At 32.1% G+C, this 22,970-nt stretch overlaps 3 protein-coding genes and 1 long non-coding RNA gene across 6 annotated transcripts; 3 read left to right on the top strand and 1 right to left on the bottom strand.

The window, feature by feature from the left end:
* Positions 1-522: 522 nt before the first annotated feature.
* LOC112710073 (uncharacterized) lies at positions 523-3,129 on the top strand. Of its 2 annotated transcripts, none has more exons than XR_003156643.2 (5): positions 523-723; positions 1,047-1,137; positions 1,495-1,738; positions 2,282-2,665; positions 2,769-3,129. It is a non-coding gene; the product is annotated as an uncharacterized lncRNA (long non-coding RNA). The 2 variants fall into 2 exon arrangements; XR_011865259.1 differs by having other exon boundaries at positions 2,282-2,578.
* Positions 3,130-4,224: 1,095 nt separating this feature from the next.
* On the top strand, positions 4,225-7,948 carry LOC112710069 (FBD-associated F-box protein At5g60610). Of its 2 annotated transcripts, none has more exons than XM_025762164.2 (4): positions 4,225-4,686; positions 5,496-6,764; positions 6,852-7,040; positions 7,189-7,948. In XM_025762164.2, the coding sequence occupies exons 2-4, from the start codon at positions 5,514-5,516 to the stop codon at positions 7,390-7,392; spliced, it is 1,644 nt and encodes a 547-aa protein (XP_025617949.1). In that variant the 5' UTR covers positions 4,225-4,686; positions 5,496-5,513; the 3' UTR covers positions 7,393-7,948. The 2 variants fall into 2 exon arrangements, with proteins under 2 accessions (XP_025617949.1, XP_025617951.1); XM_025762166.2 differs by having other exon boundaries at positions 5,507-6,764.
* Positions 7,949-13,202: 5,254 nt separating this feature from the next.
* On the bottom strand, positions 13,203-14,302 carry LOC112708752 (uncharacterized). Its single transcript, XM_025760691.1, has 4 exons — positions 14,064-14,302; positions 13,630-13,959; positions 13,465-13,486; positions 13,203-13,400 (listed from the first exon to the last, which is right to left on the bottom strand). The coding sequence occupies exons 1-4, from the start codon at positions 14,300-14,302 to the stop codon at positions 13,203-13,205; spliced, it is 789 nt and encodes a 262-aa protein (XP_025616476.1).
* Positions 14,303-15,653: 1,351 nt separating this feature from the next.
* On the top strand, positions 15,654-19,340 carry LOC112710075 (uncharacterized). Its single transcript, XM_025762173.3, has 2 exons — positions 15,654-16,172; positions 17,665-19,340. Exon 2 carries the CDS (start codon positions 17,688-17,690, stop codon positions 18,933-18,935), a length of 1,248 nt encoding a protein of 415 aa, XP_025617958.1. The 5' UTR covers positions 15,654-16,172; positions 17,665-17,687; the 3' UTR covers positions 18,936-19,340.
* Positions 19,341-22,970: the final 3,630 nt, after the last annotated feature.

Consider the following 22,970-nt stretch of genomic DNA (forward strand, 5'->3'; position numbering starts at 1 on the left):
TAAAATCAATTTTATAAAATTAATTTTATACAAACTCCCATTTATAAATTGTAATCCAAACACACACAACCATTCAAGTATAGTTTTATTATTTCATTTTGTTTGTAGATTCTTTTTTTTATCCTATATAAAATTTTCATTTAAATGAAAATTTTACATAAGATTCGAGTAAACACTTAAATTACCGTCTACATATCACAACATTTTGAGTATAAATTGTTTTTGTCGTATTTTTAAATCTTTTATGGATTTATTCATCGTTAGTAGTTTTTAAAATTTGTTTTTGTTAGCGATACAAACTTTTAAGTAATGTTTTGATAATTTATTTTTTTTAGAGCTGGACTAGTTTGATGCTTAGTAGTTTTTTGTATATCAATAACAAAATTAATTTCAGGCTATGGATTCCTTACTCCCACTTTTACGTGGGAGTATGATTAACCACTAACAAAATATTTACAAAATAAACCTCTTTTTTATTTTTAAATTAATTAATAATTAAATATTTGTCCCTCTAATTTTTTTGTTTTACACATTTCTCCTATTTCTTTCAATTCCATATTCAAAGAAGAAATCCTTGGCTTTGCTAGGTTTTTGCCTCTTTTACTCGCCTTGGTTGTTCTATGTTCCTCTCTATCCGCGCTGCTTCCTCGTTCTCCCCTGCACCGTGTTTGTTTTCTGATCCTCGACGCCGCAACACGCTTCTGCCGCCGCCGCTACACTCGGGTACACCACTTTATCGTTTTCTGTCGCTTCTCTGTTCCCCTTCTTCACCAGCGACTCTGATCTCTGCTTCTCCCTCCATTTTATTTTTATTTTTATTTTACTTTATTTTATTTTCTATGACAATTTTATGTGAATTTGAATGTTCTTCGTTTGTCACAGTATGGATTCTGAGAAGTGTGTAAATGTGCAATTTCCATTGGCAATAGATTTATTTATTATGTGTTTAATAATTTTATCTGAATGTTATTTTGATTTCAAAAGAATTTTATGCAGTCATATCATTACTACACACTCTCTTATATTTTATACTTGTATTTTAACAGGGAGATGGGAGGCCATTTTGTGTAATTTTTGAAGTCCTTGGTTCCAGTGATGAAGATTATTTTGAAGAAGTTTACAATGTGACCATTTTGCGTAGGAGACTGCTCTATTTGTTATATTAGTCCCAATTTATGATGATTCTCTTAATAAAGTTAATTTATCTATGAATTGCACAACCGTTTTGGAAAATTCAGTTCTTACCTATCAAAAGATTCAAAACCTTGAATACTTTGATAATATCTATCCTTTTTAATTGTTCATCTTCTGATCTTCCTTCTTGTTCATTCCTTAGAATTCATCTGTTGTTTCTATTTATCTATATATTATTGCATACTTATCCAAGAAAAATAAATTAGCAGGAGATTTTAAAAGTACCTGACACATGCCTTCAAATTTCAAATATACAATATGACACATGCTTGTTTCTGAACTTAGCGTTATTCATGTCAGTATTGTGCAAATGGAGATGTATGGCATCTTTCAGATGGAGCTTATGAAACAACTACTCTTCTCAAGGATGTTGGAAGTTTCACGAATCAAATATATCTTTTTCCTCCTTAACCATTGTTTTCTTTTAAGTTTGTCCCTCCTATCATAGTAAGATGATAAACACTGGCACAGTTAAGATGACTGTTGTATCCAACTTTGATTCCCGCTTAAGGAAACTATTGAAGGATCTTAATGTTTTGAATCTGTGAGCTTCTGTAGTCCCTTCAATATGGTTTTACTTAACTCATGCATATTTTAGGGATGTATTGAAATCTTTGCATTAATGTTTATGCGAACTTGCTTGTTGAACTTCTCTTAATTTGCTCAAATGTTAGAGTGTCTGTGTACACCTTTCATAATGTCTGATTATGGTTTTTTTTTTGCTTCAGTTTGATAAATTTAATATTCTTAACAAATAATTTCGAATAAAGATATCAAACTCTAGAGTTCATTTGAAGTCATGAAGCTTAGATAAAATTGAAATCATGAAGCTTTGATAAATTGGAAGTTTGGCATGGGAATGAATGATGAGTTAGGTGTAAGTAGATTAAGTCTTGTTTTTATTCTATATCTTATGATATAAATCATTGTGATTATTACATAGATACTCTTAATTGCCTGACATATTCAGGAAACCTAAAAACTACTCGAATGTGAAAGATGAAGAAGAAGCACCATAACAAAAATCATTGTGAATTTGTTTCTAATCAATTGATCAGTATTTTTTCATTGATTAAACTTGATAAAGGTGGTGTTGGATTAGCTTCACAATCACAAGTGCAACAATTCAAAGAAGCAATTGGTTCAACTAAGTAGGAAGGGTTTCCATCCCCTGCCATAGTCACAAGAATCTTGGACTCATTATGATCAATAACCACATTACTAGGCATTGTGCTTTAACAGGAAGAAGAGATTGGCTGAGACGAAGGAAGCAACTGAAGTTGAGATTTAGATCAGTGGTTCCAATTTCAGGATCTGATTTTGTTTGAGAGGTTTCACAGGCTCCCTCTGATGTTTGGGTGGTTGTCATCCTTTACAAAGATGGGTATGCTAGATGACATTTCTAAGTTCAAATTTCAGGAAATATTTCTGAACACCACACGTCCTCATATAATATCTATAAATTACTTGGGTAATCCAAATTTGTTTAATTTTATTTTTATGCTTCTTGTGCTTGTTATTGAAGTTTGTTGTACCTTATTTTTGACATTGCTGAATGTGGGATTTTGATGCAGTGCATTGAAGAATTTGTCACAAGATATCCTGTAACAAAATAAATTTGTTAAGATAATATCAACTGATTGCATTCCCAATCTGCCCACCGTATTGGTATACAACAATGGAGCAGTCAAGGAAAATTGTGTTGGCTTGTGTAGTTTTGGACGAAGATGCACTCTTGAAGGAATTTAATTGATTTTATCTTATGATGCCTTTTGTGAAACTTGTTAGTTTAAATTTTAAAAATATTTAAATTTCAGAAACGTGATATTGAATGCATATTTATTTTCTTTCTTCTCTCTTTTCTAATTGGAACTCATATGTATTATTGTATTTTTGTTGTAATTCTTTATTTTTCATAGCATTTTAGTTCTGTCACATAACCTTGTTTATGCTATTGTAGTTTGTTATTTGTGTTGTATTTAAAAATTGACATGATTAATTGCTTGCCAAAACAAGATTAAGACTAATTCTTTCATTGTGGACGAGTTCTTATGTATCCAATTCAATTTATTCAAACATAGAAGCGAAATATAATGTATCCAATTTTTATAATTCAACTATTCAACACTTTCTTATGTCATTTGCATAGAATCAACTACAAAATCACTTAGTCCTTGATATATTAGTGTATAATAAGAAACTTCATTCAAATACTTGTTTATTTTGAATAAATGCATGAAATTAAGCTAAAACTACTTAAACTATCTAGCTAATCTAACTAAAATGTGAATGCATCAATGAACACTTCTGATCCCCAACAGCAAGGCACAGAACAACCACACATTGAGCCACACCTCCTTCAAAGAATGAAGCAAGAGATACTGTTTCTTCTGCTGATTATCAATCTGATCCAAGATAAATGGCAACACACCTCCTCCTTCAAAGAATGAAGCAAGAGATACTGTTTCTTCTGCTGATTATCAATCTGATCCAAGATAAATGGCAAATTTTTTGGAAGGTTGCCAACAGCGATATTACCAAGAGCATAAGAGGCAGCAGACTTTATCTCTATTTAAGAAGATTGGAAGGATTCAATGACAATATTTTTCATATTTATAAACTACATCTTTTATAAATAAAAAATGTATATTTGAGTGTCATTAAGTTGATAAAAAAATAATTTTTTATTTTTTAACGTATTTAGTAAATTTCTATGAGTAAAAATAAAAATACTAAAAAATAAAAAATATATTTTTTTAAAAAAATTACAATTTATATTTTTTTAAAAAGTTACAATTTACATTTTTTAAAAGAAAATTACAATTTACATTTTTTCAAAAGATTTTTTTAAAAAATATTTTTTACATAATAAATAAACAAAGAGTACCTTTATCTTATTATACCTAAACATAATTGATAAATACAAATTTTTATTTTACAAAATATTTAAACATAAAATTATTTTTTTTATAAAATTTATAAAAAATATATTTTTTCAGAAGATCACCAAATAATACCGTCCTCTTTGTCGGTCTCTTCTTTCACCGTCTAAAGTGAGAATATAAAACACTGAAATCGAAACCTTAATCTCAAAAGAGAGATCCGTCTAAAGTGAGAATATAAAACACTAAAACCGAAACCTTAAACCCAGAAATTCTAATTCCGCTCCCTCGTTTATTTCACATCTACTTTTATTAGCGCCGGACCTTGAGTCGAATTGATGGTGACATGTGCAACGTCCATCAATGATGGTTCATTAATGTCCATTGATTTAGACTCCTTCCCCCTTCCCAACTACGAATAAGATCGAGAGGAGCCCGAAAGCCCCAAAAAACCAAGAACGAAATCTCATCATCTATCACAAAGCAAACCCAGAAATTATAATTCCGCTCCCTCATTTATTTCACATCATCTCATCATCTATCACAAAGCAAACAAAAAACCGCACTTCTACTGTCTTCAAATCACCACAAACACACTCTATTGAAGAAGGTAAGTTTAAACTTTAATATTTCCCCATTTTTTTTGTTATTGGAACAACGAGCTTTTCGTTAATCTAGTAACTAGTGAGGTTACTGTTTAGGAGATAGGAGGAAAAATTGAAATTCATTCTTTAGTGACAAAGGAGATAGGAGATAGAGTCTATACTTTATTTTTCTGGAGTTTAGAATATTAATTTTAAATGTAGTAAATTTTAATTTGGAATACAAAAATTAAAAAGTTTAAATTTTGGGAGTACTAACATTTCTAAAGCATAAAAATCGGATCTTTTAATTTTTAAAATTGTAAAAGATTTGAGATACTCCAATTTTTATATTTTTTATAATTTTAAAAAATACTAAAAATTACAATGTTAGAGTACATGTACATCAATCATCTTACTTCTATAGAGAAAAAAAAAAAAATAGTCCCTTGTATGTTCTTTCTTAGATCTGAACTCCATCTCAAAAATTATTTCACTTCACATAAGAAGAAGAAGAAATTCGTGATAGAGATCTACATAGGTTCCAACATTGATCTTTATATTATTATTATTATTATTATTATTATAGTATTTATGAGTTTCAGATGGGACATTTTGGGACATGATGAAAATTTGATGAACAGTTTATGAATTTTACAATGAAAAATCTCATCACTGTCCTTTGTTGAAAGGCATTCATATTTCATAATCATAGATCCCTAGCTAACCAGATGAATCATTTTGATAATAAACATGTAATACATGTGATTTCTTTTCTTTCTTTCTTCGCATTTTATGAGTTGCAATTATCCATCCATGATATTATACTTGCTATCAGTACTGAAGCAGGGGAAAAATGGACCAAATATCTGGTTTGCCAGAAGCTATACGTCATGACATTCTCGCAAGGCTTCCGGACAGAGATTCTGCCAGAACTAGTGTCTTATCAAAGGCTTGGAGAGAAACATGGTCTACGTTTCCGATATTGTCTATTTGCAGCGATGAACATTTTAAGAGTGAAGATGTAACGGTAGACAATTATCATAGCAAAATAGACAAAGTTATTGACTATGTTGGGAGAAGATTACTGAGGCTCCGCGACCTAGGCTTACCAATCAAAGAATTCAAGCTCATCATGGACTATGTAGACCATAAGTGCATGGCCCACCATGTTGATCTATGGATGAAGATGGCTATTGAAAGTGGTGGCGAAGTATTACATTTACAGCTTCGCCTCCCTGGTCGCTATGGAGGGAGACACAGTCCGGACAGGTTTTATGACCTTCCACTCAGTGTCATTGAATCCAAATCACTTACTAAGTTGGTGTTGATGGACCAAATCAGAGTTAACCAAGCATTCCTCACCCATTCCGTCAAGCTTTACTCGGTGAGAATAATAAAACTATGCAATATATTTTTTGCACATGAAGGGATTATAGATCATCTCATTTCTCATTGTCCTCTAATTGAAGATTTAACCGTGATTGATTGTGCTGTCTGTAACCCTCCAATAAGAGGAATTCCTCAAATGCATGAGTTCAGTCTTGTGGAATCACTATTCTTGCATGGTTTACATAAGCTCAAGAAAGTTTATGTTCAAGGAATGCGGGAAGTATATATTGATGCTCCAAATCTTGAGAGCTTACATTGTTGTCTTCAGTATCCGAATACATCTTTCAAATTGAATTTAGATAGTTGCACAAATTTGAGATGGCTGTGCTTATGGAATTTGAAGAACATTGTTATTGGAGACAAATGGTTTCTTGAACTATTTTCTAAATTTCCTTTCCTTGAGAGTTTGGAACTAGACAATTGTTCGATGTCTCAGAGGATTAATATTTCAAGTACTCAACTCAAGGTCTTGAAGTTATCATACTGCTCTAACTTGGAGGAGCTTAACATTGATGCTCGAAATTTATTATCATTTGCGTATGAGGGAAACAACCAACCTGGTATATCTTTTCAGCAATGTTCTAATCAATTGGAAGTCAATAGTTTTAGCGATGTGGATTTTCAGGACCTTTGTAGCTTGAGGAAATTTGTCCAAAACATTAAACCCCAAAAGATTTGGGCATCAGTCTCCCTCTTTATCTGTCTGTCAATTCTAGTAAGTATATACACTTGCTATATTGGTTCATTCTACTTTACATATTTGCCTATTTTATTTATTTGTTTGTTTGTCTGAATTCTGTAGACTGAACCAGAGCAGGGTGCATTCCAAGTTTCATCTATTCCTCCAACTATTAAACGCTTGGAATTGCAGTTTTCTCCGGACTACGAAGCTTTCTATTTCCCTTTTATGAATTACTTGCTTTCAAGTTGCTGCCCGAACTCTATTTCATTTAGTTTTCGCTCTTATGTTCATGGTAAAGCATTCATTCAGGTATGTCATTATCCTCAAATTTTCTCTGAGTCTTGCATTTACAACGACAACAGTACTTCCATCCCAGCAGTGACTGCATTTGTGTTTATATAATTTATCATCGATATGTTCTTTCTAACTCCGTTTGTTATTTTGCAAAAAACAACAGTTTTTGTATGAGACACTGATGGGAAGAAAGGAAGGGAAGTGCCACTGCAGTTCAAGTAATACAAAATGTTGGTGGCATGCCTTGAAGATTGTCAAGGTTATTTGTACGTTCAAGATTGATGAGAACGCCGACTTTAAGACCATGTTAGATGCATTGCCAACATGTTGTGCTGATGAAAATATTGGTTTTATCTTAGAATTGTAATCTTTCTATTATCAACTCATAGATATTCCTTCTTTGGTTTAGAACATTGGCGTTGCTGCTGTATTAGGATAATTAGTAATTTAGTATGTACTTAAATGTTCTACAATATTTTCTCTTTAAATGTTCATGTATGAGACACTGATGGGAAGAAAGGAAGGGAAGTGCCACTGCAGTTCAAGTAATACAAAATGTTGGTGGCATGCCTTGAAGATTGTCAAGGTTATTTGTACGTTCAAGATTGATGAGAACGCCGACTTTAAGACCATGTTAGATGCATTGCCAACATGTTGTGCTGATGAAAATATTGGTTTTATCTTAGAATTGTAATCTTTCTATTATCAACTCATAGATATTCCTTATTTGGTTTAGAACATTGGCGTTGCTGCTGTATTAGGATAATTAGTAATTTAGTATGTGAATGTTCATGTTTAGAATTTTATCTTTTTGCGAAAAAAATAAAGCGAGTAAATGTAAAATCATAGGTCTTTTTCCACTAGGACTGATACTCTTGTTATATGAATGGTTAATAATATTATATATAATACTTAAATTTATATGAGTAATGCTCCAATTTTACAACCTTACATTAGTTTATATTTTATTAGAATAATTTTAACCTCACATATTTATTCATGTAATTCAACTTATATATGTTTATTTTTTTTAATTTTGATTGTTTTATCAACAAATTATTTTTACTTTTAATTTTATCTATATGTAACTTTTTTTTATTTCGTCAGACTTATTAAATTAAAGGTTAATAATTTATATATATCACATTAAAGTAATGAGTTAATAAAATTTATATATAGTTTATTTAAATTTAAATAATATAAAATATTAAACAATAATTTTTATTTTTCAATAAACATTGTATTATAATTTTATACATTTATTTAATTATTATCGGGTTAAACGGTTTAGTTATTAATCCATCGGTTGAACCACTAATCCAGTAACCCAATAATTTTACTAAGTCAATTACCGATTCAGTTTTGATAACTATAATATCGAGTGAGAGTGTAAAACAGAACTGAAACCGAAATTTTAAACCCAAAAATTTCAGTTCCTCTCGCTCATTTGTTTCGTATCATCTATCACAAAGGAAAAAAGTACTGCGCTTCTACACTTTTCAAATCATTACAAATACACTCTATTGGAGAAGGTAAGTTTATTTTTAAATATTCCTTTTTTTTTCTATTATGGGAACAACGAAAGAGGTTATTGTTTAGTTTAGCGGGGCTTGGAGAAAAAATTGAAATTAATTTTTTAATCTTTAATAATAAAGGGAATAGAGTCTGACAGACACACTTTTTTTATATTGGTTTATAATGATATTTTTTCTGGAGTTTGAGATGTTAATTTTAAACGTGTATAGTTTAATTTAGAGTACAAAAATTAGAGAATACAAATTTTAATAATACAAAAATTAAATTATCCAATTTTTAGAGCACAAAAATTAGATTCTTTGATTTTTAAAATCGTAAAAGATTTGAGGTACTTTGTACGTTTCACCATTTTAAAAAACAATATAAATTATCACGTTTGAGTACATCAATCATTTTGCTTCTATAAAGAAAAAAAATTAGCCCTTTGTCATTGCTTTCTTATGTCTTAACTCTATTTCAAATATTATTTCACTTCACATAATGCTTGAAATAATAATAATAATAATAATAAATAGAACAAATTTGTGATGGAGATCTACCTAGTTCCCACATTGATCTTTATATTATTATAGTATTTTATGAGTTTCAGACAGGCATTTTGTATCATGATGAAAACACGATGAACATTTTATATATTTTACCATGAAAAATTTCATCACTGTACTTAGTTGAAAGTCATTCATAATCATAAATTCCTCTTTCCTAGATGAATCATTTTGATAATAAACGTATAATACATGTGATTTGTTTTAGACGAAGGGTAGAATGATAATATCTTGTTATATTTAAGGATTTGAATACTAAAAGAATTATAATATGTTAGTCTTGAACATTAAAAAAATCAAAAATTCATAAAGTTTATTGGACTAAGTCAGAATAGTAACAGGTTAAACAGTATTTTTCAAATTCAGTAAAAAACATAAGTTTATTATTAATTTTGAAATTATTAAGTCTATATTTTAGTTTGCTTTATTGTTAAGATTTGTTAAAAGATTTGATTTAGTTCTACTTAGTAATATTTTTAAGAATATTAAATTTAAATCAAATCTGATCTAATCTAATAAGATTAATTTTGATTTAAATTATTTTTTATCTTTATTAGATTTAAATTAAGTTATTTTTTTATTTTTTAGTTAATTTGTTAGAGACCTATTTAAACATCGTTGATGAGACAATTTATACAACATTGATAAATAAAATTTTCATTTGTTTTATGCACATTTTTTTTATTAAATGAGATAAGTGATTTACTTTGAATAAAATTGAAAGATCCATCACTAAGATAATTCTGTGTGCTAGTCTCTTTTAATTTTTATCTTTTGATCTAAGTTGTCAAAAACAAATTTTTTTGATAGTCTAATAAAAAATCCTTTCTAACGACGTCTAGTAGAAAAATTTCTTATCTTAGAAGTGTATCTTTTGGTGTCATTCTTTGTCATATCCTCCTTGCAAGCCTTCCATTGAGACTTTAATACTTTGAATTTATTAAACCCCGAATACTCTCTTATCTGTATCCATCTATGAGATATTTGCTATCAGTACTGAAGCTGGGGAAAATGGACCAAATATCTGGTTTGCCAGAGGCTATACTTCATGACATTCTCGCAAGGCTTCCGGACAGAGATGCCGCCACGACTAGTGTTTTATCAAAGGCTTGGAAAGAAACATGGTTTACGTTTCCGATATTGTCTATTTGCAGCAATCAATTTTTTAGGAGTCAAGATGTAACGGTAGACAATTATATCAAACTAGACAAAGTTATTGACTATGTTGGGAGAAAATCGCTGAAGCTCCGTGACCTAGGCATAGTAATCAAAGAATTCAAGCTTATCATGGACTATGTAGACCATAAGTACATGGCCCACCGTGTTGATCTATGGATGAAGATGGCTATTGAAAGTGGTGGCGAAGTATTACATTTACAGCTTCGCATCCCTGGTGGCTATGTATGGAGACTCAGTCCGGACAGGTGTTATGAGCTTCCACTCAGTGTCATTGAATCCAAATCACTTACTAAGTTGGTGTTGATGGGCGGAATCAGAGTTGAGCAAGCATTCCTCACCCATTCCATCAAGCTTTACTCAGTGAGAATAATAAAACTATACAAACTACTTTTTGCACATGGAGGGATTATAGAACATCTCATTTCTCATTGTCCTCTAATTGAAGATTTAACGGTGATTGATTGTGCTGTATATAACCCTCCAATTAGCGGAATTCCTCCCGTGTTTGCGTTCAGTCCTGTGGAATCACTATTCTTGCATGGTTTACATAAGCTCAAGAAAGCTTATGTTCAAGGAATGCAGGAAGTATATATCGATGCTCCAAATCTTGAGAGCTTCCGTTATTGTATTCATCCATATGCATCTTTCAAGCTGAATTTAGATAGTTGCACAAATTTGAGATGGTTGTGCTTATGCAATTTGATGACCATTGATATTGGAGACAAATGGTTTCTTGAACTATTTTCTAAATTTCCTTCCCTTGAGAATTTGGAACTAGACAATTGCTCTATGTCTCAGAGGATTAATATTTCAAGTGCTCAACTCAAGGTCTTGAAGTTATCATACTGCTCTAACTTGGAGGAGCTTAACATTGATGCTCGAAATTTATTATCATTTGCGTATGAGGGAAACAACCAACCTGGTCTATCTTTTCAGAAAAGTTCTAATCAATTGGAAATCAATAGTTTTAGGGTTGTGGATTTTCGGGACCTTTGTAGCTTGAGGAAATCTGTCGAAAACATTAAACCCCAAAAGATTTGGGCATCAGTCTCCCTCTTTATCTGTTGGCCAGTTCTAGTAAGTATACACTTGCTATTACGTTGGTTCATTCTGCTTGCATATTTGCCTATTTTATTTATTTGTTTGTTTGTCTGAATGCTGTAGATTAAACCAGAGCAGGGTGCATTGCAAGTTTCATCTATTCCTCCAACTATAAAACGCTTGGAATTACAGTTTTCTCCGAAAAATGAAGCTCACTATTTCCCTTTTATGAATTACTTGCTTTCAAGTTGCTGCCCGAACTCTATTTCATTGAGTTTTCACTCTTATGTTCATAGTAAAGCATTCATTGAGGTATGTCATTATCCTCAAATTTTCTCGAATCTTGCATTTACAACGACAACAGTACTTCCATCCCAGCAGTAACTGTATAATGTGTTCTTTCTAACTCCGTTTGTTATTTTGCAAAAAACAACAGTTTTTGTATGAGATACTGATGGGCAGAATGGGAGGGAAGTGCCATTGCAGTTCAAGTAATACAAAATGTTGGTGGCATGCCTTGAAGATTGTCAAGGTTATTTGTACTTTCAAGATTGATGAGAACGCTGATTTTAAGACAATGTTAGATGCATTGCCAACATGTCATGCTGATGAAAAAATTGGTTTTATCTTAGAACTGTATTCAATTGATTGACATTACTTATTTAGTTTATAACGTTAGCGTTGCTGCTGTATTAGGATAATGAGTATGTACTTAAGTAAGTGCTTACATGTATATATCAATGTTCTACAACATTATCTCTTTTTGTAAGGTAACGATAAGTGTGAATGTTCATGTTTAGAATTTTCTCTTTTTGCAAAAAAAAAATAAAGCAATTGATTTATATTCACTATTAAGTCAAAGCATAAAATATAAAGTTAAAAACTAATCCTGTAGAAGCAAATGTAAAAGTGTGTTTGAAATGTCATATTATTATTAAAACATACTAGATTAAACTAAAAATATACTAGATTAATATACACAAAAATCAAAATAAAGTAATTCTTATTTTCTAAGTACTCTGTTTATTAGTTCCTTCTCACTCTTGTATACTGTGTAAACTACTGCCTCACTGGACTCTCTGTATTTTGCTATGACTCTATCAGAATCTGAATCTCTCAAATCCTTTCTCATTCTCCCAAAAATGGTTTGACATAAATTTAGTATTAGATGAAAACATAAAATAAAAGCATGACATAAATAATACTAATTGCTGAGGCCAACTTAAGTCCGTGATAATTTTGAAGTAATTGATAATTAAGAGATTAAAATGAGCGTTAAAAACTTAAAATATTTATGGATTGAGGTGATATAAGTTGACCTATTTGGTCAACCTTCTGGTTGTATATTATTATGAGTTAAATTTTAAAGTGGTCCCTAACTTGCACTTAACCCTCAAAGTGGTCCTTAAACTTGCAATGGCCTCAATATTATCTCCGAATTTAACACATGTGGTTCACGGTCGTCCCTGAAGCATTTTTCGGGGAATATTCCTTAACGGCGCGCTGACGTTATGGAGAGGCGCCACGTTGGATATCTGACGTGGCTGTTATAATTTTTTAACTCAATTTAGTCTTTGAATTATTTTATAACCCTAATCCCTAATTTATTATCAAAAACCACTCTGTTTCTTTTTCTATGCTCTCATTTATCTTCTCTGTCATTGTTGAGCTGCCATTGTTGAAAGTGATTTGAATAGGTCATGATAGGTGTAATAATAGTTGAAGTACCTGGTGGTGTGATAATTGGTTTGGCCCTTACTTCCTTGATTCTGGCATTGAATACTTTGCAAGCATTGTTGCATATGTTGTCACATTTTGGTTGGGAGGGGAAGAAGGCCCGACTCCATGCATCTCTTCGTCATTTGGAAATGTACTCTCATGCTTCCTTTTTAGCTCTCTGAATTTTCATCATCCCCTCAATGAATCCCTCTTGAGTAGTATATCTTACACACTCCCACAATAATCCTCTAAGTTCATTGTCTTTCCACCGCTTATCGAAGTTTCTCCGCAAGTGATATACACAAAATTTGTGGTGGACATCAGGGAAGATCTCCTGTACAGCTGTGATTAGCCCCTACACAAAACCACTGAAATTAATAACATACAACATCGGGACCCAAAATGGTCCCTCACCTTACATAAGTGACATCAAAATAGTCCCTACACATACATAAGTGACATCAAATTAATCCCTATACATGTATAAGTGACAGCAAATTCATCCCCACGATTTATTAAGTTCTACTCCTGCCCCATTTTGGGTGTAGCTCCCTAGATCCTCATGCAGCAGCTCAAGAAACTACCTCCAATTATTCGTGTTCTCCACTGGTACAATGGCATCTGCAATGATGTAAATGGCTGCCAATATTTGTTCACCAAATCTGGTTTTCTGGAATGCTCCATCAAGCCCTATTAGAGGTCTGCATCCCGCCCTAAACCCATTCTTGCACCCATCCAGACAAATATACATCTTGTCAAAAGTGGGCTCTTCTGCGGGGTTAGAATGAGAAATTGTTGTGATGCCCACAGTAAAACCAGGATTGCAATTCAGGAGAGTCTCACCATAGTCTCTCACCATCCCATATTGTGCAGCTGCATCACCATACACAATGTGCCTTGCATCTCCAAGTTCTCTTGTCAGGGAGATTTGTCCAAGTCCAAGTCACATTTGTTTTTGAAGTATGTTAAAGTTTCAGAGTGCTTCAGATTTAAAAATTTCCTAAGCTTTTTCACCAACTTGTTTGCTAACCACCCTCTGTTAGCTAATTTATTTTTTGTCTCCCTTGGGCATGTATGATCATCATTGAAGGTTTTAACTTGCCAGCAAACAATCTCACTATCCTTAGAGATATAGATAACCCATGGATATTCCTTACCCCTACATAAAGCCCTGCATCGTACATTATCATTTTTCTTGAATCTAACTCTTCTATCTTTCTGGATGCAATACTCCCTCACAGCCTCCTTAAAATCCATCTTCGTGTTGAATTTCATCCCTACCTTTAATTGGAGTTTCCCGAACCTTGTTTCTTCTCTGAAAACAGGAAATGAGTCATCATCCTCTGAGTTAGGGGTGCTTTCATTTCTTCGGAATGTCAAGAATTTGTCCCATCTAACTCATCATGATATACATCATGAGCATCATAACCTCCAAAATTCGGACTTTCATCATAACCTCAATTTGCTGCCTCCATCCATCATGACCCACTCAAATCACGTTCAACAATGACAGGTCAACAATGACAGAGAAGACGAAGGAGAGCAGAGAAGAAGAAACAGAGTGGTTTCTGATAATAAATTGGGGATTAGAGTTATAAAATAATTCAGGGACTAAATTGAGTTAAAAAATGATAACAGCAACGTCAGATATCCAACGTGGCACCTCTCCATACACGTCAGCGCGCCGTTAAGAAATATTCTCCTGAAAATGCTTCAGGGACGACCGTGAACCACATGTGTTAAATTCAGGGATAATATTGAGGTCATTGCAAGTTTAAAAACCACTTTGAGGATCGAGTGCAAGTTCAGAGACTACTCTGAAGTTTAACTCTATTATTATTGCTCACATTTCAATTATCCATTTATAACTTTTATAATTTGTTAATGCTATACTTGAAATCATAAAACATAATCCCAAATAATAAACAATTAAACACTCAATTATAAATTATAAATCATAAATCATAATATTTAAATTCTAAAACTTAAATCATATATTTTAAGAGTTTAATTTTAATGTACTGAGTGTAAAAGTTTTTTTGAATGACTATTGACGCGGTCAATATAAAAAGATAGTTATTTTTGCTAATATAACGTTATGTGATTAAAATGATTTTTCACTGACAGTACATCATAATTAAATTTATATTTCAAACCATAAATCATAAACTATAAATTCAAACTTGATTTTATTTTGTTTCGCTTGTAAGTGTTTTTTAAACCATAAATCATAAACTATAAATTCAAATGTAAATCGAATCAAGTACTACTCCACAGCACATATATTGAATCAAGCTGATTCGATTTACTACCTATATAGATTATTGCCATTTCTTATTTATTAACTTTAAAATATAAATATCAATAAAAAATATTACTATTTAAATTTAAATAAAATATAAAAATGTTATAATTAAAAGTATTTTAATGATGACTGAAATTATATATTGTATAAATATAATTGATTTTGAATTTCTTTCTCATTCTCACTCTCACGGTCTGATACTGAAAGGCTACAACAACTTTCTTCACCACACAACACAAGTTATGCGGTCCTTGCTGCTTTTTTCCCCTCTTAATATTTCACCCCTCTTAATATTTACGGTTTGAAAAATAGCTGTGTGTTCTATTGTGCCTATATGAGATCAGCAAATTGTGTTATAAAAATTTCAAAATTCAAATGATGATTCCTTTCCTATGGCATAATTCTATTTCCAACACTATATCATGTGTTGCTGTTTATTTCTCATGAAATTCATGATAGTTTGGGATAGTTGATGACATTTTGGGTCATGGTTCATCGCCGCCGCATGTTCGCCGCCGTCCCCGCGCATCTCGCCGGATCCTCCGCGTTGTGTGCTGGCGTCTGGTCTCTCTCCTCCGTCTGAGCTCGGCTGCTCGCGCCTCTCTCGCCTCCGCGTCTGCTCGAGCGGTGCTTCCTGCTCGTGTCGTCGCCGCGCCTCCTCGCGTCTCTGCTTGAGCATTGTCGTCCCTCGCGTGCTTGCGCTCTCCCTATCCCTCATATTCTGCTAGTTCTTCGCATTGTAAACATAAGGAGAAGGACTGCCGCAGTGCCGTCAGCTTCTCCGCGTGACATTCTTCTCTGCTCATTGGAAGACCACCGAAGGTTATTTAATTTCTCTTGCTTACTTCTTTCGTTTTCAATCTGTTGTTCATGAAAAAAATTATGATTTGGTTAATTTAGCTATGTGTTCAAAATGATTTAGTTAAAAACAATTAGTTAATTTTGTGTGTTTGTGAGCTCTGATCTCTTATGATGCTATGTATATAATGTAATTGACTAATTGCTTGGTTATCAATTTATGATGAGACTTGAATTTGTTGCATGAGAAGCTTGTTAATTTCTTAGTTATCCTGCTCATTGCTGATTTTGTGTTCGTGTGCTAATTTTGAATTTGGAAAGAAAATGTTTGGAGATTGGTATCTAGTTATTTAGTTTTACTTTGTGGTTATGATATTATGATTCTGCTAATAAAAATAATAGGGATGCACCTTATTTCCAATTTTAATTTTGAGGGCTCTGAAATTATCATTGTTAGAATTGATTGTTAATTGCCTAATTGATTAATGGTTAATAGGTTCCGTTGCTGCAGTGTGATTGTTAATTGCTTAATTGGAATTGATTGCTAATTGCTTAATTGATTGCCATGGTTATTGTGTGAAATTAAGATATTAATGTAGTATTGAACTATTGACTAATAATATGTCTATTTTATTTTAGAAATTGAAACTTGATTGTTGTTAAAGTGTTGAAGATATATATTTCAAAATTTAATTTTAAGTTTTTGACTATTTTATATTGTTATTTAAGTAGGACCAGGTTAGCCGATTTAACCAATAACCCACCAGTTGAACTAGTGACCCAGTAGTCTGATTGGTTTGATCACATATTCGGTTCTGATAACTATGGAGTTGTTTTTCCTTTTGTCAGTTTGCTGAATTTCGTCTCAAGACTCTTGTTGATGATTGTGTTGTATGACTTTTTATGAGTTAGGAAGTTGAACTTATTTGTTAATTATATGTTAGCACTTGGTCTATATTATTAGTTGAAAATAGTTCAGGACATGTTCTTAATTTCTTATTGCAATAGATATGATCAAGACTTTAGGACATCTTATCTTTTTTTTTTTTTCTTAATTAGTGTAAAAACTGAAAAACTGAACCGAACCAAACCAATTCTCATTGGTTTTGTTTGGTTTAATTGGCCTCACAAAAAAAGTCGAACCAAACCACACCGAACATTTTATATATAATTGGTTCGGATAACTTTTTTTCCAAAAAAGAACCAAATTGCAAACCGAACACCCCTGTTCAAGAGCATGCTTACATCGGTTGAGCGACCAATTGTGGTTACCACACTACAAGTAGCTATAGAATTTATATGTCAATGCTTAGCAATAAATTTATTGTTTTTCTTTCCCCTTAAATCTCAATGAATAAGTATCTATATGAACATCAAGTGCTTGCATAATGTGCAAGCCATTATCACGTTCCTTTTAAGTTTGGCTGCTAGGTGTTTGATAAAATGTCTGAATGAAAAGGGTTACTCTTTTTAGAGTCATTATTTGTTTCCATTTGTTTTGTGTGTTATTTTTCAGTTCCTCTATTTTTCTGGGAAGTAATGGAACTGTCTTCTGGAATTCGGAAGCTGCTTTCCGGTGTCAAAACCAACAAATCTACACTTTTTAACCTGAACTCAATGCTTTATCACTGTTATCAAGATGTTTCCAACCTACAATGCTATCAGAATGACTTTTCCAAGCTAGAAGAATTGACTCGGGTTCTGGCGAATGTGGATGCAATTAATGGAAAACTTGTTGACACAATTAGTAATTCAACCATTTTTGATGAGCAGATTAAGCATGATATGTGTACCTTCAAGTCTCTTGTCCGGGCCTTTATTGGATCTCCAACAGTTCAGCACAAAATGAAACATGTTCTGGTCTCCACCATGGGAACACAAAATGAACCATTTTCTCCTTTCAGTCAAGCAAGAGAAAGAGAACCTATAGTGATTGATAACCTTGCCAAAGTGAGCAACTTTCTTGATGTTTCTACTCAACAAAGGAAGGTAGTTCGTTTCAAAGTGTGTCCACAGGCAACCCAGCACCGCATATTGATTGGTACACTCAAGGAAGTTCTGAATAATTTTAAAGTTGATTTGGATGCTTTGGATTCTCAGGGCTTAGACAAAGATACTATAATGGGTCAGCAAATTGTTCTTACCTGCTTGAAGTTTCTCACTGAAGCTGCTGTTTCCAATGAACCTGAATCCACTTCATGGATGAGGCTTTCACCTTCAAAAAATGTCAACACCTCTGGTTCCCGGAAATGGGAAGATGTTCTTGAGATGTTCAATGATCTGATCGAGTATTTTAGAGCCGAAACAAGATTAAAGTTGCATGTGGCTAAGGCTGAAGTCATGAAAGAAGGGCTTTTGCAAATCAAGGACATTTTGATTGACAACAGTATTGGATACAAGGAAGCTAGACACCAAGAACGCCTGGTGCAAAAGAAGCTTTCCAAAACATTGGGACACTCATCTCGCTGCTTATTCACACTATTATTATATTACCTATTTGGAAGAGTCTCAGATATTGAAGTAGATATGGCTGGTGGAATTTACAAGAGTGGAAGCGACAAGAACTGGTTGTGTATGGGAAGAATTTTGACTTCAGATAGTGAGAAGATGATTGGGCGCGGTGTGAAGCAGTTGGATAAAGCACTTAGCCTTTTCAAGTTTGTATGGGAAACTGCTGAAATGAAAGGTCATTTGGACCTTCAAGGCCATTTGTGGTGTGTTGGAGAACACAACAGGGTGCTTAGGTACAGAGGAAACACATACTTTCTTCATGGCATTTGCCTCTAATCTTGGAAACTCATGTAGTTGTTTTCATGTGAATTTGATAGTTAAGAACCGTTAAATAACAATTTAGTCACATATGTCAAATTATCTAACGATTCTTAACTATTAATGTCGCGTGAAGACAACTGTATCCGAGTATCTTTACAAAATCATTCAACCTCTATTCTATGATTCTTATTCTTTCCATAGCTTTTGTTGTCACAAACAAATATTCAATTGCAAATTATCTTGTGTATGTGCCCATTTTCATATGAATAATTTAGTTTATTAGATTTTGAAACAGTATCTAAATGAAGAATGGAGGATGCTGATATAGGATTCAAATGTGCCTTCCATAAATTCTATGTACCTTAACTCTTCTTCAGAAAATATGCCATAGGCCAATAAGAATAAGCATATATTTTAATTTTTTCCTACTTGATTGATGCTATATCTCACTATCTAAAGCCATGGGAAGTAGGGAACAAAATAAATTAAAAATTCCACTTCTCCAATTTTTAAGCTTATCGCTAAATGAAAATACGTAGAGCAAGATCATGATAGTTCATCATCTTGCACGAAAAATTTTGCTAAGAATTTTGACATATTACAAGGTGTCAAATGGCCAAACTTTGAGATCATCAACACACTGAATACATATAATTAACCACACAAAACAAAATTGCATATCGTTTCATATTTAGGGTGGGAAAGGTACACAATAAAATTTCATGATGTGTAGTTTGATAACGATCCTATCCTTTAGGTAAGGCATAAAAAAGATTTTTGTCCTATTTTTTTATGTTCTGAGAGTAAATAAATACTCTTGTTTTATGTTATTCATTTTTTTTTCTCAATAATGTGGCCCAATTTTTTATTAGTTTTTATTTTGTTAATTTTTAAAATATAATAAATATGCAATTATAATCATTATATGGATTAAATTTTAGTTGTTAAGAAAAATAAAATAATTTTAAATTATTTTTTTAAATTATATATTATGTATGTAAATAATAAGTAAATTCTTTTTTTCGGTTGTGTTCATTTCATTTTGCCCTTAAGTCAGGAAGAACCTACGTAGTATATAACTAGTTGCCTAGTCATACGTATATGTCGACAAACTGAAAACTATTTTTCTGAAAACTATTTTTCTGAGATGATGATGATGATTATGATTAATCGGTGTTAATTTGATTTCACACGAGTTTGATTAGAAAATAAAAAGTTAACAACTATTATAAGAGAAGGAAAATGTTAGGGAATAAATTTTGTTATGAATATTAGTCAATACTTTTAGTTAATATTTTATTTTTATATTATTAAAAGTTAGAATTTAATATTTAAAGTATAAAATATTAGTCAAAATTAATAAATTTTATTAGTTAAATAACATTATTTCTAAAAAAAATTCATCTGCTAAGCAATATACAAATGTATTTAAGTTATTTAAAAGTGAAAATATTTCTAAAATAAAAATGTTTATAAAATAAGAGAGTATAGATTAATCATTTTGATTTAAATTATATTTGCAAACATTATATATAGAGACACACAACGGCGCATTTTAACATGGTTATCCTACAGTGACTATATATACTAATTATGATATTTTAAAAAATATTGTTAAAAATTAAAATAATATTTTTATTATTTAATAATATTCTTTATTTAAAAAATAGAAAAAGTTTTTTAAATAAAAAAATATAGATATATTTCATTAATAAAATCAAACTATCTAGATTAAACTAGAGACAAAGGATAAAAATGAAAAATTCTAACTCAGATATTTGATGAGTTTAAAAAACTTTAAAATTATGTTGATGATGAATAAATATTATTAAAAGTAATAAATTGTAAAATTATTAAATTAAATTTTAATTCACATTTATTGATTAATAATTTTACTGTACAAATTTTGTGTTTGGATTAAAAATTCAACAAACTCAATATGCTGAAAAAATTCAGCTTTGATTACAAAAATATTTTAAGAAATGTAACTGAATTGTTATACTTGTTGGGCTAGGAAAATCAATTTGAAGCCCAACAAAATAGTTGGTCCGAAATTTAAAATAAATTGGGGCACATTTGCTAGGCTACTCTTTTAACATGATGATATTCAACTTTTGTTAAGTAGCTCCATGATTCCACGGACATCACCCTCTTCTTTTGATAGATTTTAAAATTTAATTTACTGTATTAATAGCATTGGAAACATGAAAGAGAAAGAATTGATTTGATAGCCATCATTAGTATCACTGCTACCAAGCCAAAGGAAGTAGGAAATTTAATTCATTTCATTCTCTCACTTAGTTCTACTAAAAGCATTTTAATTTTCTCTCTCTTCTCTCTCAATTTTTGGTCACTTCACAGAGAAATTATGGAAGCTAAGGTAAGTTATCAGAAGAAAGAAGAAGAAGCTAGAAGCAAGCATGAAATCATTGTGATGATGGCATCAAAAAAAAAAAGAAAATCAAAAGTATGGTGTGGTTGAGATCTTTGCCACTAAAGGTAAGATGTGGTGAAATAATATCAAGTCTTCCATACCCAAAAATGGAAGAGATCCACCTCGGTCAGAGGAAGAAGATTCTTTGGAAGCATGGCTCGTCTCTACTTTTGATCAACCACCACATGAGGTAGCTACTGTAGCTACGTGGAAGAAGAGGCAGAAGATTAGAGCAGTAGGAGCTGTCAAGCATTAAAGAAGCATCAAGGGCTAGGAATCCGTCTTGGGGAGCAAGTCAAGATGGAAGGCCCGGATTGATGAAGCTTGGTGTGAAGGAAAGACACAGAGGTAATTGCATGTTGGGTTTTATATTCGGTTTCTTCTACTCTCTCTCTGGCCAAACCGGTTTTGGTTTGAAGAAGAAGAAGATTAGCTCGGTTTAACCGTTTCAACCTAGGAATCTTCCCCTTCGATAATAAGGGTGAATGGCCAAGGCTTGAGACAAGGAGTGAGAGCACACGCTCGGGTTCCATAGCTCTTGGAGCTGTTTATTCTTCTCCTTCATGGCTTTCGTTGAATATTTCTTTTTCTCAGTGAGTCTGTCTGTGTTTCATTGGTAAAAGGCAAAATGTGAGGTTTTGTAAAAAAAAGCCACTGAGTGAAAAAAGGTAGAGAGTTAAAGAAAAAGCCATTATTATCTCAGAAATTCTTTGTATGTATTTCTGTTTTGTTATCGTGATCCTGAGGAGATCCCTTGAAAGTTGGGTTAGCACTTAGCAGTTGAAAGCTTGGTAGGTGACCAAGTCAAGTTCAGTTTTGGGGGATAGATTCTGGACTTGTCCCGGATAGGAATGGGTAGTTTCTAGGGAAGAATTGATGTCTGTAATCAATTTGATTATAGTGAAATTCCGTCACAGTTGTGATGGAGACTGGATGTAGGCTGCATTGCACTGAGCAGCTGAACCAGGATACTTCTGGGTGTGATTCTCTCTTTCTCTTCTACTCCTTTACTGTTTCTGTTTGTGGGAGACAAAATTAAAAAATATCTCCTAATTGGTTATGAGACAAAAAAAATGTCTCTTGACCAGTTATGAGACAAAAAGCAGAAATATTTCTTGGAGCAATTCTAAAAGTAGAAAGTAACATTCAGAAAAAAATAGCTAAAATTCAACCCCTCTTTTCTTAATCACTGATAACCATCAATATTTAATACAATCAATACAAGAAGATGAATCAAAAGAGAACGACGAGTTCACTTTCTCACCGTTCTTCTATAACTCTGCGAGTGGCATCCAAAACAGAAGAAGAAAGAGTATTTTACCTTCAAAAAATATAATTTTAACTTTAGCAATACTAGTACAAATACAATAACTATTAACGAGTAAGAATATGTATATATATATATATATATATATATATATATATATATATATATAATTCTTTTTACGGTGTAAATTACTGCCTCACTAAATACTCTATTTATTTTGCTATGACTCTGAATCTCTCAAATCCTTTGTCATTCTCCCCGAACGTGATGTGTCTTCAAAGGCTACAACTACATTCTTCAGCGCACAACACTCATTTCTCTATGCATATTGATGTACCCTTAGTTGTGT

Source organism: Arachis hypogaea, chromosome 9, assembly GCF_003086295.3.
Source record: "Arachis hypogaea cultivar Tifrunner chromosome 9, arahy.Tifrunner.gnm2.J5K5, whole genome shotgun sequence".
NCBI classification, from domain to species: Eukaryota; Viridiplantae; Streptophyta; class Magnoliopsida; order Fabales; family Fabaceae; genus Arachis; species Arachis hypogaea.

Coding starts and splice junctions, on each gene's coding strand:
- LOC112710069 (XM_025762164.2), top strand. CDS start 5,514: ATGGACCAAATATCTGGTTTGCCAGAAGCTATACGTCATGACATTCTC. Junction 6,765..6,851: donor TTATCTGTCTGTCAATTCTA/GTAAGTATATAC, acceptor TGAATTCTGTAG/ACTGAACCAGAGCAGGGTGC. Junction 7,041..7,188: donor ATGGTAAAGCATTCATTCAG/GTATGTCATTAT, acceptor AAAAAACAACAG/TTTTTGTATGAGACACTGAT.
- LOC112708752 (XM_025760691.1), bottom strand. CDS start 14,302: ATGGATTTTAAGGAGGCTGTGAGGGAGTATTGCATCCAGAAAGATAGA. Junction 13,487..13,629: donor GAGAACACGAATAATTGGAG/GTAGTTTCTTGA, acceptor ATGTATGTGTAG/GGACTATTTTGATGTCACTT. Junction 13,401..13,464: donor ACTATTTTGATGTCACTTAT/GTAAGGTGAGGG, acceptor GGTTTTGTGTAG/GGGCTAATCACAGCTGTACA.
- LOC112710075 (XM_025762173.3), top strand. CDS start 17,688: ATGGAACTGTCTTCTGGAATTCGGAAGCTGCTTTCCGGTGTCAAAACC.